General features: G+C 41.8%; 1 protein-coding gene across 6 annotated transcripts in view; it reads left to right on the top strand.

Annotated features, from left to right (window-relative positions):
* Positions 1-18,786, top strand: part of GRID1 (glutamate ionotropic receptor delta type subunit 1) — a 696,635-nt gene that overhangs the window by 292,547 nt on the left and 385,302 nt on the right. For all 6 annotated transcript variants that reach the window (XM_083439934.1, XM_083439933.1, XM_083439935.1 and 3 more), the window contains exon 3: positions 5,426-5,710. In XM_083439934.1, coding sequence (XP_083296060.1) covers positions 5,426-5,710 — 285 coding nt within the window. The remainder of the gene's footprint in view (positions 1-5,425; positions 5,711-18,786) is intronic.

Here is an 18,786-nt window from a genome sequence, read left to right as displayed (position 1 = left end):
TTTATACTGTTTGAGAGCAGGAAGATATGATGGAATAAAATAGCCCTTTAAAGCAGCCACCTTCCAGTGTTACTTGATATTGTTATGATGATGCTATTGTGCTCTGTCAAGCAAGGAAGAAGCCATCGTCCTGGGCTTTGTCTAGCTTGCTTGCTTGCTTAATGGACTTTGGCTGGTGGCTATAAGCTACTGGAATCTTCTGGACGTAACTAGCAGTCAGGGCGAGAGTTTGAATCAGTGTTCTGGCTGCACTTGTGTGTGGCAGAGGAACAAAAAGCAGTTTAAATTTGGGCCACAAAAAGAAACCATGCTGACATTCTGCAGCTGGCTTAGGAAATCAGCAATATTGTTGGTGTTTTGAAGGTGAGCACTGTCTGTCTGGTTAGCTTCTACCACTTCCTCCATCAGGGATGGAGAAATAATTTGATTCAGTAGGCATTCAAAGCTAAATCTGTCAGATTTGCACCAAACAAACCCCAAAACATAAAACCATTCCTCACACTTTATGCTGAACTTACATCTGCCTCCATCCTATTTTTGCTCTGACCTAGTCTTTGGACAGCAATATATTGGCAATTCACATGGTTCTTTGGGAAAGGTTTGGTACCTTCTGCCTTTGCTGTTAATCTGAGATGACACCAGAGCCAGGTGATCCCTCCTAGTGATTTGTGGGTCCCCCCCTTCCTTTTTTGGTCTCAGCCTGGCTATACTTTTCTCTTTTATCCTCCCATCTTCCCTCTCCAACTGAGACTCAATAAATTACCTGTGTGACATGCTAAGCTTTCTCTGGCAGAGAGCCTGGGAAATCAAATCTGTTCCCAAACCTAGGCCTCCCATTTGAAAGTGAAGTGTTTTCTTGTAGCTAAATCAGGTCACCTCCTTTGGAGGAAAAGAAGAGGAAAATCATATCCCTATAATTAACAAGGAGTAAATTTAGATAATGCAGCTGGCATAAATTTATGGGAAGGGTCAAGAAGGAAATAATTTGGCAAGCATGCCATCTCTCCCTGTACTGCACAGCTTTATCGTGTTCTAACCTTCCAAAAGGAGCCATTGGGTTTCCTTATCTACTGTGGATCTAAACTCAATATTTTCTTTTTTCCATTTTTTGTTGTTGAAATACTCTTATGTAGCTTTGCTAAATGCAGATTTTATTTATTTAATTACTAATGGGCTGAATCTGGAGCATGGGTGGCGCTCAGTGGCGCTCAGTGGATTCTTTTGGAAAACTGGTGGCTCTCCATGGTTTCTTGCTCTTTCTAAGTTGTGAAGTAATTGTGCTTCGACACTAGTAAACTGTCCCGTTGGTCTGATAGCCAGAAATAGGAAGCAGAGGGGGAGTGCTGGTGCTGGGGCTGGATGCAAGAACTGAACGATGGAAAAGAAAGGAAAAACAATTAAAATCCAAGATCATAAAATGATTCCATAGTCATCAGATGGCCCCAAATATGTGGTCTCAGACATCCTAGAACAACAAATGTTTTGTTGGATATAGGCAGGTTTTCTAGCAAATTGGTGTCACAATTGTGCACCAGACCCTAAAGCTGCACGATATGCTTTCCTCAACTAAGGTTCACTTGTTTGGGATATCAGGTCATTTACTCCTGTTCCCTCAGGGTTGTTTTCCAAAGTACTCAATACAATGCTAACATTTTAGAACAGAGAGGCCCAACTTCTTCATGCTCTGTTTTCCAGAGAGTATTCTGTGGGCTTGAGAAACATTTCCCCACACAAACTGACCTCATGGATGGTCAGGCTTAGTATTAATTTGGTACCATATATCAGTAAGGCTCGTGAAGCTGAGGTTCCAATACTTTGGCCACCTCATGAGAAGAGAAGACTCACTGGAAAAGACCCTGATGTTGGGAAAGATGGAGGGCACAAGGAGAAGGGGACGACAGAGGACGAGATGGTTAGACAGTGTTCTCGAAGCTACAAACATGAATCTGACCAAACTGCGGGTGGCAGTGGAAGACAGGAGTGCCTGGCGTGCTCTGGTCCATGGGGTCACGAAGAGTCGGACACGACTGAATGACTAGACAACAACAACATCAGTAAGGCAGTTGTAGCCGATGTGATGTTTTCAAGATCTTTCTGGACTACAACTCCCATCATTCAAACCATTGACTAAGCTGGCTGGCACTTATAGGAGTTTTAGTCCCAGTCGTCTGGATGGTCCTATATTGGCTTCCTCTGGAGTAAGGTACTCCTCACAGTTATGGGGGGGGGGGGAAATACGCTCAGCTATAGCCAGGACATTGCATTCAAAATCTGAAGAAAGATGTAGTGATAAAGTGTGAACTACCTATTGCGATTTGAAAACATTTCCCTCAAATTAAACATTATATTATTTCAATTTGATAAGTAAATAAAACTAACCTTGTTTTCCTTCTTTTCCTTTATTGTTGTTAGCCGCTCTGAGCCCGGCTTCGGCTGGGGAGGGTGGGATATAAATAATAATAACAATAAGAATTTATTATTATTCTGTAAAAGAGAAATTGTGAAGTGATGTATCAAACTTTGTTCAATATTTTTTGGGCAGTACTGAAGCATCGACATTCAGGGGATGCATACTCTTCTTTAGTAGTAGCTTTTTGATCTTTCTCTGAAGTCTAAAAAAAAAGGGGGGTGGAGATTGAAACTGAAAATACATGATTCTTTTTGCATTAAGAACAAAAAAACCCCACACATTCATGCTGCCTTTGTTCTGAAGGAAGTAATAACTGATTCAGTTTAACAAGCTACCAAAACATTCAGAATTTGTTCAACAGTCAATCTTAGGCCTTCAAAAGTGTTCTTCTTTTCCAGATTTTTAAGTGTTATACATGGTGTTGTTGTTTAATGCTCAAGATTGAGTTCTCCATGCTGCATTCTAGGCATGCTTGGAGGACATTCCTTTTTAAAGGAATGCAAAGCCCAGCACAGCCTCTTAATACTGGGGTGTGGATACATTTTATAATGAGCAAAACATTGAATTGATCGGTTCCAATTAGGATTCATTTCCATTATCCCTTTCATCACTCATTCATAAGTGTCTGGGAGGGGGGGATAACTTTCTCTGGCAGCAGTGGAGGTCCTCTTGGTGGTTGTCTCCAGCCATAGAAATTCTATCATTTATTTTGTCATGTTAGTCTCCCTCTGTGTACACTGCTTGTGTAATTCCAGGGCATTCTGGGAAAATAGCAGCTGCCAGCCAATGGAGACCATTTTCTGTTGACTTCTATCTCCACTCCTCCAGAGTGTCTCAGAATGTTACAGTGTCACATTTGGGGGAAATAAAATAGCAGCTTTCAGGAGATAATCACAAAAATCCAATACACCATCAAGGGCTTCTTCTGTACTGTATATTACAAATGTATATATTTACATTACATTTTTGCCCTGCTATTCCTCCAAGGAGGCCATGCAGTATTGGTGGCCCATAATCCTCACAATAATTATGTGAAATAGATAAGACAGAGTCTCAGTGACTGGCCCAAGGCCACCCATTGAGATTCAGAGCTGAGTGGGGATTTGAGAACCTTGGTCTCCCTCATCAACAGATTGTGAAATCATTGTGCAACAAAGTTATCAGCAACCTACTTGTGCATTCTCTTGCACAATCTTGTTTCTTTGATATAAAACATTTCACCAGCAGAGTAAGTATAACATTAAGTGTCTTTAACTTAGCACCATGTTCAGGGCCGTCTTTAGCATATACACCACTGGGGTGCAAAGATCCACCCAGCGCCCCCAAATTTAGTTTAGCCCCCCCCAAATTATCATTTATTGAGCTTTTTTTGGTAGGGGGGAAGCCAAAGTTTTTGACCTTTTTTTTAGGAGAGCAAACTCAAAGTTGTTGAGCTTTTTTTTTGGGTGGAAGTAACTAATCACTCACCTGTAAAAACGATGGAGCGGAAAAAACTGCTGTTTCCTGACTCATCAGGAATATTTGGCGCTAAGGAGTAATAGAGGAGGGGGGTAGGGACTTTCGTTACATTGCTTTTCACTGCCACCGATCGAGAGGGACCGGTATACAGTAGGTATACATTTGGCACCCCCCAGAATTCGGTGCCCGGGTGCTTGGGTGCCCCGCACCCCTTGTACCCTCTGGGTAAAAACAGCCCTGACTATGTTGGATACAACCATTTATTCTCTAAATATTTTGAGACCTCTTGAAACTTGGGCACATTCCTAGTTTGTTTGCTGGTAAATACAGCCCACCCTAGATCAGCCACTGTTGTTTCATACAAAGTTCTGAAAACAAATTGCATAGGTCTTTTAAATGGCCTGCTGAATAGACTGGCTTAAGTTTAATAACAGAACATTACAAGTGAAATGAATTTGCTTCAAAAAAAAAAAATACTCTAAGGCGGTTGATGCCAAATTTTATCTGCAAATTTGCTGGTTGGTTATTGAATATTTTTAGATTTGTATATGATAGTCTTTGATAGCTGATTTCATTATATGATATTTGCCAATAGTTGATGTCATGGTAGTATTTAATAAATGATATGTAATGGCATTTTATAAGTGATAATAACATGGCCACAAAGCAGTTGTATTTAGTATCTGACAGCGTTTGATAGTTTATATTCAGCTGTCGACTGACAGCTGATACGAAATCAGATTTCATGTGTGATATTTGCCAAAACATTTAAACAAACCTAAAGCACCCGACTTTTGAGGCAGAATGTACATATTCAGAATGTAAAACTAAATAGTGCATTCAAAATATCACATTCAAAGTTGGTGAAGAGAAAAATGGTCAGATGTCTAGTATTTGCCGATATTAATTTCACTTCTGAAAAGCAGCGTGTGCCCTCTATGCAGTGCTATTTTTCTAGAAAAAAGATGCCAGGACTCACCATGAATGCCTTCCTTGTTCTTTTATAATGGCAATGGTGTCCACCTGAGAAGTGATGGAACTAAGTTCCCGTGAATTCTGGCTGAAAAACCTCTGTGCCTCAGCAGGTTCACTTTTTCAGTAGACATGACTTGGCCACAGCTTTCTAGATTTTCTTTTCTTTCTTTTTTAAAATACTTTTTGTTAAGTTTTCAAAAGCAAACTCAAAGAAGAACATAAGTCAAATTTCCAAAAACAAAGTCCACTTAAACTCTTGCATCCAGCGTCTTAGTGTTTTCTTATTTACACTGCGCTTTGTCTTGCTCAGACTTCCTTCCTTCCTTCCCTGCTTCGGCTTTCACACATTTCACACCTACTCCTACAGATTATTATTTACCCTCCATCCCCATCACAAGATTTTAGTTAATCCTGCTACAGTTTTTACACTTCTACAATTATTCCGTATATATGCAACAAATTTATTCCACTCCTCTTTGAACTTTGTTACTTTTTGATGTCTAGTCTTATTAGTCATTTTCGCCAACTCCGCATATTTCCAGCTTTCTAGATTTTCATCTACCTGTTTTTTTTTCTCCTCAGCCTGTGACCTGATGACCCTGGGGATATTAGCCTTAGTCACCTCCACCGGATGTGCTTCTGCCAACGCCCTGCAGTCTTTGACAGATGCCATGCACATCCCCCACCTCTTCGTACAGCGCAACACAGGAGGGTCCCCACGGACAGCTTGCCACCTAAATCCTAGCCTTGAGGAGGACGAATACACGCTAGCAGCCAGGCCGCCTGTTCGCCTCAATGATGTTATGCTGAAGCTAGTCACCGAATTGCGATGGCAGAAATTTATAGTGTTCTATGACAGCGATTACGGTAAGTGCAATGAATCATTTCAGAAACATCCCCCTGAGTCTCCATTTCTTTGAATGTTCTGTATCCTCTCTTTCCGCCGAAGAAAATAGACCAAAGACATGTTTTGGCATGGTACTTTGGGTTTTTTGTGTAACCAACGGGGAAAACGTGTTGAATGGACACACTTTTTTCTTGCTTGCTTTCTTTCTTTTGAGTGAAAGGTTGCTGTGAAAACTAATTTTCAGCCAGACTGCAAGTTGCTTAGCAACACCTTATCAAGACAGCTGAAGTTTGATTCATCTCACAATTTTTCAGTAAAATATTAATAAACTGTTGACACTGATTGGCAGGGTTCATATACCGTATGCAAGGCAGTACACAACAAGAGTTCCTAAACCATTCCTCTGTGATCTGCTTCTTTTCAAGTCTCCGTGCTGCTTGCTTTAAAAATTAATTTTCCGTATTGCCACATGTGTAATTTATTTCTTTACAGCATTTCCCCTACTTCTCCTTTCTGGACTCGATAGCATTGCAACCTATTCCTCACATGATAGGATTAGCATTTCCTCTGTGTCATAGGTACAGTCCACATGATGAATTTATTTCTGGCGTGAAACTTCAGACTTGATCTCTGCTGCCATGCTGAAGTGTTGGGAGTGCAGAAACTTCTGTCCAAACTAAATGAGATGCTGTTCATGTAATAATGAGCAATTTTAGCTTGTGGCTTTAAAAAAGTGAGTAGTGGGCACAGAGAGGGAGCAATCCAAAGCAGAACCCATGAGACTTTAACCTTTTTACCTCTCTGAGGTCCTGACCTGAGTTGCCCCTCTCCTCCATGCTGGAAGAAAAGCTTCCATTAGCACAAAAGGGAGGTTTTCTTTCAATGTGAATAGCAGATACAGAGTTCCCCCAATCCAGATCAGGAATGAAGTCTGTAAGGCAAATTAACGTATTCACAGGTTCCCCAAAAGCAGAGCAGGGGAACTGCTTCCCTCTTATGGTTGATGCAACCAATCATTGTGACTGATGGGTGAGAAAAAGGCAAGTGATTGACCCCTCCCACATGGTTGCACCATTCACTTTTAGTTGAGGTACATCACTGTGCCCATGTGTGAAAGGGACCTTACCATATGCAAGTTCAAGCTTAGGAAAGATCTGGGCATGGGGCTGGATGTGTGTGAGATACCGGTACATGTCAAACAGATGTCAAAGTCAGACAAAGGTAGAATCCCAGAGCTCACTCTGAAAGTTAGGCATGGAAAGAAAACAGATGTCCTCATCAGGATCAAAACACTCATGGCCTGGAAGGTGGAAAGCAAATAGTGAAGTGGGGCTGGGAATAAAAACCACATGCACACTATCATGAAGGAGATTTGAGCCCCTTATTTGCAGTTTCTTCTCCATGGTAGATGTGCCCCTTAGAAAGATGGTGTTGGAAGCTGATATCTGACTCACCCATCTTAGGCCATATGTTTTGAAAGTATACTCTAGTAGCATAATTTTGCTTTGGAAGACATAGTCAGTCAATTCTGGACTTGTGATATTTGCAAATGTGGGGTCAAGTGGATGAGAAAGGTCACCCTGTAGATGTTTCTGCTACAATGAGCAACTGGGAGAGAAAAAGATATGGCTGCCAATGAAGAGGTGATGTTTCTTAACAATCAACACTTAACTAGGCATTTTATTAATTTAGGATGCACAACAACAACAACAACAACAACAACAACTTATTTATACCCCGCCCATCTGGCTGGGTTTCCCCAGCCACTCTGGGTGGCTTTCAACAAAATTTTAAAATATAATCGTCTGTTAAACATTAAAAGCTTCCCTAAACAGATGTCTTCTAAAAGTCTGGTAGTTTGTCTTTGACATTTGGTGGGAGGGCGTTCCACAGGGTGAGTGCCACTATCAAGAAGGCCCCCTGCCTGGTTCCCTGTAACTTGGCTTCTTGCAGCGAGGGAACCACCAGAAGGACCTCGGCACTGGACCTCAGTGTCTGTGCAGAACAATGGGGGTGGGGAAGCTCCTTCAGGTCTACTGGACCGAGGCCATTTAGGGCTTTAAAGGTCAGCACCAACACTTTGAATTGTGCTTAGAAATGTACTGGGAGCCAATGTAAGTCTTTCAAGTTATATGGTCTCGGCGGCCGCTCCCTGTCACCAGTCTAGCTGCCGTGTTCTGGATTAGTTGCAGTTTCCAGGTCATCTTCAAAGGTAGCCCCACATAGAGTGCATTGCAGTACTCCAAGCGGGAGATAACTAGAACATGCACCACTCTGGTGAGACAGTCCGCAAGCAGGTAGGGTCTCAGCCTGCGTACCAGATGGAGCTCGTAAACAACTGCCTTGGACACAGAATTGACTTGCGCCTCCATGGACAGCTGTGAGTCCAAAATGACTCCCAGGCTGCACACCTGGTCCTTCAGGGGCACAATTACCCCATTCAGGACCAGCATTACGGTATAGGAAGAGGAACTGGGTGTGAAAAGCCCCTTTGGCACCTTCTGCTGTTTCCTGAATGACAACAAGTCTTGCATTACTCATGGCATCTAATTTCTAGAGCACTGATATTTTGGAAACGTATCTGAAAAGGGGGTTCTCAGTTTTGCACACTGCAGAAAACCTGGTTGCTGTTGTTGGGGAGTGTGGTGAACAAATCATAACAGAAAGGGGCACAACATATATTCTTAAGGCCACATACATGCTTGCAGTTGGGCTCAAATAAGTCTGTTTGTAGCAGCAATAGTGGATACCCTACTGCTGTCCCTGGAAGCCTGTCTGAGACCCTCAGATAAAGATGATCTGTTTTTGTTTTGCACTAACTAAAATAGCTAACTTAAACCCTTACTTTATTTTCTAATTTCGTTTGTGGTGTGGTGACCTTGGACAAGCAACTGACAATTGTTTTGGCTTATTTTTGTGTATTTATTTCATTTAAAATACTTGTATTCTTATTTAAGTGTGGGCGGGGGGAACATTTCACATACAATTAAAATACAGTACAGTTAAAACTCAAACTTATAATCATTAAATTCTGCTAAAAATATAAACTGCATTTTTATTTTTTAAAAAATCTGCACACTTTGTTTGGAAATAATGAACTGCATGTATTTGTGTTTGCATTTTACCGCATTGTGAAGGAACTATTGAATAAGCAGATGAAGAGAGCATTTAGAGCTGAGAGAAAACATGTTTTATATATAGTAAACAGATAACAAAGTGCCTAATTTTGCCAACATTATGCTTTTGTTCTCCTCTGTGGCAAAGCTTCAGTATAATTAAGAGTGGGGTGGAGGGGCAGAGAACCTTTTAAAACCAAAATGGATCCATTTTTAGGAAATGCAAAGATGCATTTAAATGGCAAGTTTGTGAATTAAAACTAGTTTTGTAGGCATTATGGCCTTATACCAATTTAAAGTGAAGGGAACTATGAAAGCCACCTTTTCAATTTAGGCACTGGATCCAATTTTGCAAAAAATAGATATGTGAATACCTCACTGAAATAGTAGAACATGTTCCAGTTCTGATTCACTTCTGTTCCATTAATTTCAGTGGGGCATATAAATCCAATCCTTTGTATGCTTTATACTCAGAAATGAATCCATCTGAATTCAATGGAGTTCTTAGGAAATGAGCATGAGATTGTGGCCCTAGTCCCTACTGATTGCTACAGAAATGTTTGGAGAGTAGATTATTTTTCTATGTAGAATAATCATGCCAAACCACTCTATTGAATTAATCCCCATTTCTATAGGAAAAGTCAGTCATTGCTGAAGTAAGAAATGGCTGTGGAAAGAGGCAGACAAGAAGAGAGAGAAAAATAAGGTCGATAGAAAGTATAAAATATGTCTTTATTTTAAAGATGTTTGAGAGGAACAGGGATATCATGATATTTATTTGTAAGGTTTCCGTTCTGTACCAGCTAACCTGGGAGTAAGAAAGTTACATCTGAATAGATGCATATTATAGGATTGTGCTGTGGATGTTTGTAAAACGTTAGGCAGGTTGAAGGATGATACGACTCTCTGGGCATCAAGACATCTGTGTGTTGAGTTAATATGTGGTTAGATCAGTTAGATAAATATTGGAAAAATTTATATATCAAGGAAGCACACAGTCCCATTGGTCATCAAATTGTATTACTTCATTTTCCTCTGATAAATTATTCTTCAAGCATCATACATGCCAAGCTTTGTTTAGGAGCAGTCTGGTGTGATACACACCCACCCACACCCACACCCAGACACCTACTTGTGGCACAAAGACATATTACACTACAAAGCTTGACTTGCATTATGCCATCTTTGAACTGCAACTTGGATCACTTGGTATACTGTCTTCGTACAGTACAATATTCAAGTTGATACATGAATACAGGAATGGACTACCTGAGTATACAGGACAGCATTTCTAAATGCTTTCCTGCAGCAGTGCAAATTCAATTCTGATCAAACTTTCCAAAACCCAGGGAAACAAACTTCCGAATGAAAACTGATAGGTGAGGCTGTGTGGAATCTTGAGGGGAAAAACAATGGAGTTTTAAAAGCGTGTTGCAAATGGGAATGCTGTGATATTATGTGAAGTTAAAATATGACTGTTTCTCTGGATTTGTAGAGCTTGGTCCCTGTTGCCTAGTAACTACTAAAAACTTGCCATCTGCCAGTAGTTCCTTAATTATTTGTCTAGAATATGAGATACTGGATCTTTACAGAAGTTCACACAGGAGTTTCAGTGTAGTGCAAAATAGGAAGTATATGATGGAATATGGTAAACTAGGCAGTGGACTACAGAGGCCTGGTGCACAATCATATTACTCATATTTACTGTATCACCTCAAGATCAGCTATTGATCTCTCATGTCACATTGCAGAGGTCGGCAATATGTCTGTGCTACTAGTACAGGATGTTTTGCTGGGAGCTGGTATGCTTAATGTCAGCACACCTCAGATATTCATTTGTTTTTCTAACTCTTCTTTTTAGAAAGCATAGAGCATGTTAGCTACATAGGAGTGGCAGTGGTCTTCTGTCTAGGCACTCAGTTAGGTCCACAATAAGGAAAGACAAATCTGTTCCACTTTTCTAGTTTTTCAAGCATCAGTTTGCCACATCTCCACATAATTGGCAACATAAAAATATTTAAAAATGAAAAATTGTCAACATTTTACTGCACATTTCTTCTAATGTACACATTTTTCTTAGCAACTTTGCCTACTAGCTACATGTTTGCAAGCAGTTTCCTTCAGCATAACACATATATCAGGCATGTCCAACAGGTCGATCGCGATCTACCTTAAAAAAGTTCAACAACTTTGGCTCCCCCCCCCCAATGGGTAGATCACAGTATTTTTATACTGTGAATAGACTGCATTCTCTTGGCAGTTGGATGTGCCTGACATATATAAACTAATATAAACATTTTCGTGCATACTTTCTGCTAGTACAGTGATACCTCGGAAGTCGAATGGAATCCGTTTCGGAAGTCTGTTTGACTTCCAAAACGTTCGGGAACCAAGGTGCGGCTTCCGATTGGCTGCAGGAAGCTCCTGCAGCCAATCAGAAGTCACGACAGACATTCGGGTTCCAAAGAATGTTCGCGAACCGGAACAATCACTTCTGGATTTGCAATGTTTGGGAGCCAAAACGTTCACCTGGCAAGGCGTTCGACTTCTGAGGTACGACTGTATATGCATTCATCGACACCTTTTTTGGGGGTTGGGGAACTGCATCACAAAATTTGTGTGAATTTTGAAGGGCTCCTGTGTTTCAGTTTGCATATTGTTCTGGGATGTGCAAATTAGGTAGGTTCATGCTAAAAATGCAAAGAAAACTGAATCACTTCCCCATCCCTAGCCTACACTTGGTTAGTTTCAGTGGATTCCCCTAGATCATTTAACTGTAGCCTTCTTTCGTTTTCTTCCTACACACTTATATATAGGTCTTGGGTGGAATACTAATCAGGGCAACAACATGATTTTAAACCTTTATTTCTGACACATTCTCATAGCTTTACCGTAAGCTTTTGCCTCGGTTTTTTCTTTAATGCATTTGTAGCTGTCTGGAAATGGAAAAAGAACCCTTCTCTCCACGCCCCCGTTCCATGTTGAGTTTTGTTATGCTGTCAGTTTTCTTTTTTTAAAAAAATCTTCTGACTTCTAATTGAACAAATTTGATCCGGAAGCCATTGTGCAAATGGTATTATGCATTTCGCTTTTATTCCCAGTTACTTGTAACCGCAACAGCACTCTGTGTAATTAGGTTACTTAATTTAAATGTGGATTTTGTCATTCCTGTTAGTATTTTTATTTAGCAATGCTCACGTAACATTAAAAATGTAATTGAATTAGGTAAAATCTCAGTGAAAATGTTACAGATAAATTGATTCCAGTATGTACCTTTTTTGTGATTGACTGGAAACATACAATCAAAGACTGAGTTATAAACTCCCTACATATATATGAGAAATTTCCTCCCTCTCGTTGAAGAGCACAGTCCTTCAGCTCTCAATATTGCTGAAGGAAATGTGGTATAGTTGTTAAAATATTAGACATGAACCAGAGAGACCTAAGTTCGAATGTGTAGTCACAACATGAATTTCGGACACTCAATGTCTTTCAGCCTGTTATCTCAGAAGGTTGTTGTGAAGACACTATGTACAATGTCTTGGTTTCTTGAAGGAAGGGCTGTGTAAAAATGTGAGGAAGAAATCACATTGGGGAGTGGGGACTGTAGCTCAGCGGGGGAGTCCATTCATTGCATGCAAAAAATCCCAGGTTCAGTCCAGGGAGGACTGACTGAAACCCTGGAGATCTGCTGCCAGTGGTGGTAGGAAGTGTGGATTCAGTTTCTACCTCAGATGCCCCAAAGGACCAAGGCCATGTCCACATGGGGATATCAGGACCAGTGAGCTGTCTACCTGAGGCAATTCTACCCAACTATGACCAAATGAGGGAAAATATAGGGAGAGCCACTGCATCAACAAGGAAGCACTTTTCTTTACACCAACAGAGCTTCTGGTTCAAGTTTGTTTGCTGTTAGCAATGAAGAGACCCCTTTCTCACTGCACTTCACTGGTTATTGGTTGCTTTCACATTTGCCCAAGATTACATTGGACTAGATGACCCACAGGGCTCCTTCCAACTCTACAATTCTAAGATTCTATGCCTTGCAGCTCTCTAGTTTGTATTTCCTGGGTTGGCCCACCTACAACTTCACAGGGGATGGGTCCGAGGTAAAACAAGACCACTCTTTTCTCCTGAAAAAGGAGGTCACTACCCTAACTTCATGAGTGGGGCAAGAACTGTGTACAGCAGAGTTTCCCAAACTTGGGTCTTTGAGCTACCATTCCCATCATCTCTGACCACTGGTCCTGCTAGCTAGGGATGTGTGATAGCCTGGGACTCGGGCTTGGACTTGGAACCAGAGGAGTCTCAGTCTGCACCGGATCCTTTGCCTCAGGCGTCATCTGAACCAAGTCTGGGGCCTGATCCTGAAGAGTCCCAGTCTGCACAGGTTCCCCTGCAACAAACACCAGCTGGGCCAAGTCAGGGGCCTGAGCCTGCCCTGGCTCCAGATGCGGGGATTACCTCGTTGCCTTCAGCTGGGCCATCACTTACAGCTGCTCCACTACTGGTTCGGTCAGGGGAGGCTGAGGTGGTCCCTGGGTCTAGTAACCCACCAACGTCTCCCGAGCTGCAGAGACTAAGGTCTGAGAGAAGGAGAGACCTGAGTACTCACAGGAGGAGTGCTCACCTCTGGGCAAAACAGGGAGGTGAGTCGCCGGTGGTTCAGGACCGTCTGTTACCCCAACAAAGATAAAAGGCTATCGGACCCCACCCCAGGTTGTGGGAGCAACATTGCTGTATACCAGACCCTGCCTGAGATCCTGTCCTTGCCCTTGCCCTTGCCTGGTTTCCTGCCTCGTGTCCTGCCTTGGCTCTGTCAGACTGACTCCTAGCGGAACCTTCGGATTCTGGACCGGTCCTGGACCGTGTTTCTCGGATCACCCCCGGGCCCAGCATAGGATGATGGGAGTTGTAGTCCGAGTGTGGAAAACCCTGGTATCGTTGTTGCTTATGTCTTCCCTTGGCCCTCCGCCCATGTCACTCAAGTAATGTTAGAAAGAGAGAGAAACAGACAACGCCCCGTGCCAGTGTTGTCATTGGGAATGGAACACGCTGGGTGGGAAGTAACCTACCCTATCAGTTGCCTCCCACCTTTTTGACGTTAACATTACTGGAGTGGCATCACTGCTGCTTCCATCGTTAAAGAACTCGCCTCCGGACACATAGATTTGACTGGCTCCTCACTGGATCCCCTAAGCCTATTAATAAAACCCTTTATAAAATTCCGATGCAGAGGGACACATCTCAAAGGCATCATCATCTGTATTAGCATGCACTATAAATACACTTTCAGAGAAGAGGGATATTATCTGGGTTAGTTTAAATTCAGAACTGCAGTGTTATTAGACAGAACAATTTACTTAACACTCAGGAACCAGGAAATGACAATGTTAATTGCCTTCAAATGTAAGATCATAATTCAGTTTATTCTGAAAAATACACGTTGATCTTTTAAAGAGTGTAATGAACTCTGTGGAGATGGATATCCAGCGCACTTATTTTGAATATGCGAGAGCTGAAAAATAATAACAGCAGCAAACCGGTGTACAAAAGGTGAAATTATACATCCTCTGCGGTTCGTCTGGGGAGGGGTGAGAGGGCGAAAGGTAATGTACAAAATGGCAAATGGCGAAAAAAAGCAGCTATAGTAGAATAGTAATCATGTCATTTCATGGAACGATTAAGCAAAAATTGTGTTTGAAAGGGGGCAGAAAAGCAAACTTTGGCCTGGTTATAAGGCAGCGATCATCAGCTCAGTGCCCTTTGTATGTTTGGTCCTTTATTTATTCATTATACCTATAATCTACACAGAGGGCATTTGCTGGGGCCTCCACACCCAAAGAGTCTCTCTGTCTCCAAGTCCAATCCTCTTCCCATGGAAAAGGGTGCCTCACTGGCTGCAGATAGGAGGAAGAAGAGGAGTCACCATTTCCACCGCAACGCGAACGCTTTACATCACACACACACACCTGCACATAGTGTGTGTGACGTCACACATCTGCGTTGAATCTGTTGGGATCTCCGCTCGGCCAAGCTGATAAAGCTCATTTTCCTCCGGAATTGCCCCCGAAGAATAATTAACGACCTGAGCCTTTGATGAGGCCTCAGGCACATTCCATTCAGCAGAGAATCCAAAACACGTGGAAGTGATGAGATTTATGGCTACATTGCTATGCTTTATTTCTTACTACACAGAGAGCAAATAAATATACATCCTCTCTCTATGAAAGCAGAGAGCAACTGAAACAAAGGAACAGGAAACTAGTAAACATCACATCCGTCTCCTGCCTCCGTGAGACTTCCAACAGTATGGAATCCCAGGAATGTAAACAGAGTCCTGTGACTCCAAGAACACTGCTCAGGGGCAAACAGAAACTAACAGCATCGGTGGGCACCCACAATCCTAAGGGTGAGATGGCGCCCCTGTAAGGTATCTGAGGAGGTTGGGAATGGTGTGAGAGAATTACTGGCTTGTGTGTCACACAAAATATTGGCCCAGGAGCTTCCAGAATCCTTGCAGTAGTGCTGCTGGGCAAACCTTATGTAAATTATATTTAAACCTCAAGCCCCAATGCTGCAGCTGCTTGCCTTCCCACTATCACTTCATTAACTTCTGTTTCTTGATTAAATCAAACAAACTGAAAGCCAACAAGAATCTTACAGGGTGCCCAGCACAGTTCCTGATGCCTCTGTGTTAAGTCCCCTGTCAGAGATTTTGGGTAGGGTGGAGTGTATACTAACCTTAATCAATAAAAGCTTGCTTATTTTCAAGTGCCAAGTGCGAGCTACAACTGAGTCCTCATACTGGCCCAGTGTAAAAAATGATTTTAGCTAGGCATCAGTTTATTGTACAGCACAACCAGGATGGCTATCGCAACACCACATTAATAACACCCATAAAGAGGGCTATAGGGAATCTTGGAGACATAAGCTTTTGCCATTAAAACATCACAAACACACATACACACACAATTGTATGTTCTTCACTGGCCAGTTAAATAACAACAACAACAACAACAACAATAACTAAATTAAATTATATGCTGCCCATCTGACTGGGTTGCCCCAGCCACTCTGGGTGGCTCCCAACCAAAAATAGTAAAAACATAATACAGTGGAAGCTCGGGTTGCAGACGTCATGCGATTTGTTGCTTCTGCACATGTGCAAAGCACAATTTAGCGTTTCTGCGCGAGCGGCAAAACCCGGAAGTAACCCTTTCCGTTACTTCTGGGTTTCCCACGGTGACCTGAAAATGCATAACCCGAGGTACCACTGTACAACATCAACCAATAAAAACTTCTCTGAACAGAGCTGCCTTCAGATGTGTTTTAAAAATCACATAGCTGTTTATCTGTTTGACATCTGCTGGGAGGGCATTCCACAGGGCGGGTGCAACTACTGAAAAGGCCCTCTGCCTGGTTACATAATAAACAAAGTGGTTACATAATGAAAAGATACACTTAATAAAATCAACCAAAATAACACAAAAACCCCATCAGACAGCATTAAAATGTCTGACTCATTTAACATGGTTGGATGAAATTCCATGCAACCATCTCAAATCCGGCTACTCACTAAGCAACAAAAATTGATTGCCAGAGAGAGAGACTGGGACGGGGTCAGAAACATTTTAGATAAATCATTTGAATTGACACTTTGGGATAATTAGTCAGCCATAAGAATGTATTCCTTTGATATACATGGAGGGAAACAATAAATAATGGGACAGATCCTTTACTACCTACTGTATATACTCGAGTATAAGCTGACCCGAATATAAGCTGAGGCACCTAATTTTACCACAAAAAATCTGGGAAAACTTATTGACTCGAGTATAAGCTGGTTCAGCACACCACAAACCTCCTGATGGGCCGGAGTGCATGTGTGTGTGCACACATGTGCACACAGCAGAGAGGGCTCCTCTCTCTCCCCCAGCCCCTCCCATCCCCCTGCCTACCTGGGCTGCTGCTGAGAGGCAGAGGCTGGTGGCGGCAGCGGCGGAGGAAGAACTAGTAGCCCGAAAGGGCTGCTTTTAGGCTGCTTGTTCCTCCTCCGCCGACAGCAGCAAAGGCGGAGGAAGAGGAAGGTGCAGCCCGAAAGGACTCTCACTTGAATATAAGCCAAGGGCGGCTTTTTCAGCATAAAAATTGTGCTGGAAAAGTCAGCTTATACTCGAGTATATACAGTATATAGCACAGGTGCATAGCTTGTGTTCCTGTGGAATCACCCTTCCAAATCCTGGTTTGGTTCTAATCTTCTACTTGTATGAGCAGAAGGTCCACCTGCTCATAGTGGTGACTCTTGTCTCCCACCCCACATGCCATTCTGAAAGAGTGGAAGGGGCTGGAGTGGTCTAGAGTCAACATCTCCCCCCGACACACCCATGCAAATAGCGGCAGGGTTTTGGACTCAAGTTACGTAAATCATGAGAACAAGATTCCACAGCCTGTGACAACCTGAATCATATATGGTGAAAATGGTGACTCCTGTATCAAATCCATATCTCATCTGAACACCACCTCACTTATTTCTGATAAATCTTGGAGTCTGATCAGCTTCCAAGTCCCAAAAGTGTATACCATGCTTCACCATTTTGTTTTCATACTGTTTCAGCCAACTGTGCTGACTACCAGACTTTGCCTGCTCCATAAAACATTTCTGGAAGCCCATTATCCTCCATTTGGAGCAACTTGGAATAATGCATAAAGACGGCTAACAAAATACATAAATCAAAAGGCATTAAGCTAACCTGTCCTTATGTGAGCTGCTTGGGTACCAAGTAGCAGACTTAGCAAAGATTTTAAGAACATGCTCTGTAGGTTCTAGTTTTTTAAATCACAATGAGGCTCAGACTTCTGCTGCGTATGGTAATTGTTCGAAAACTTTTAGCTGCAAAAATCAAAATTGCTGAGCTGTTGATATTTCCTCTTTTGTTCCTTCTTCCAAAACTGTCGGGGAGGATCTCAGTATTTTCTGCACGGTAGCAGCTAAATGATGTTTCTATGTGCTCTTTCCAGAGAACCAGACTTCTTGGTAATTGAAGATCTGAATCTGTCCCAAATTTTGTCCATCACCTGTTCTTTCGTAGCACAAAGGACATGTTTCAGCTGTCCTTACCTTTGCTTTGACATAGGTGACATCAAACCATAGTGCCAAAAGCTTTCGAAAGATGTTTCAACCATGAAAAAGGCAACCATATCAGCAACATGTACATTGACAGAGACATTTTTCTAAACAAGACTGATGCTGGAAAGGAAGCATTAGTCCTCAACTTTATTATTTCAAGTTTAAATAGGTAGGGAACCAGCAGACAAACTTTTCAAACTCCCCTGGTAGGATTACCCTACAGACGTGACTTTCCAGTCATGCTTGACTCTTGAGTCCGTATATGACATTCTTATAAGAGAAAATAACATTTTATCAATATTTCTGTTTCTTAGTTTAACCCACATGGCCAATCCTATCAAACACTGGAGTAAAAACTACTAAAACTACAAATAGTTTTATAATAATTTGTGCAAATTTAATGTAAATATAAGAAATTGTTTTAAGTGCAAGGGTAGGTCTATACAGCTCATCTATAAGAATTAAATGTTAATTTCTAAAGATCGTCAATGACCCCAAATATAACACACTCCTGATACTTTGCTCATGCATTTCCTCCTTATTCTTTATTCTTGTTAGTATGAGTAAGAAAATCATATTGAACAGTAAGCTGCACCTTATCTTAACTGCTGTATTAAGATAAAGTAATTATTGCATTGTTAAATGAAAGTTTTCCCTCCGTTGGGGTTGTTTCCCCCCATTCACTTTAATTGGAGTCTAAATGACACTAATGTCTTTTTAATAGAGCCCTCAAATTAAAACAAAAGAAAAACCACACACAGAGACAACAGGAAGGGACTTGAAACCCCACAACAAAACCATTATTGTAGGAGAGCACTCGGGGTATGAATTGACACTAGTTAGAGGAATA

Source organism: Podarcis tiliguerta (assembly GCF_965153285.1).
Source record: "Podarcis tiliguerta genome assembly, chromosome: 5".
Taxonomy (NCBI): domain Eukaryota; kingdom Metazoa; phylum Chordata; class Lepidosauria; order Squamata; family Lacertidae; genus Podarcis; species Podarcis tiliguerta.
The sequence above is the reverse complement of the archived record's forward strand: the minus strand, read 5'-3'. Positions and strand labels throughout refer to the sequence as shown.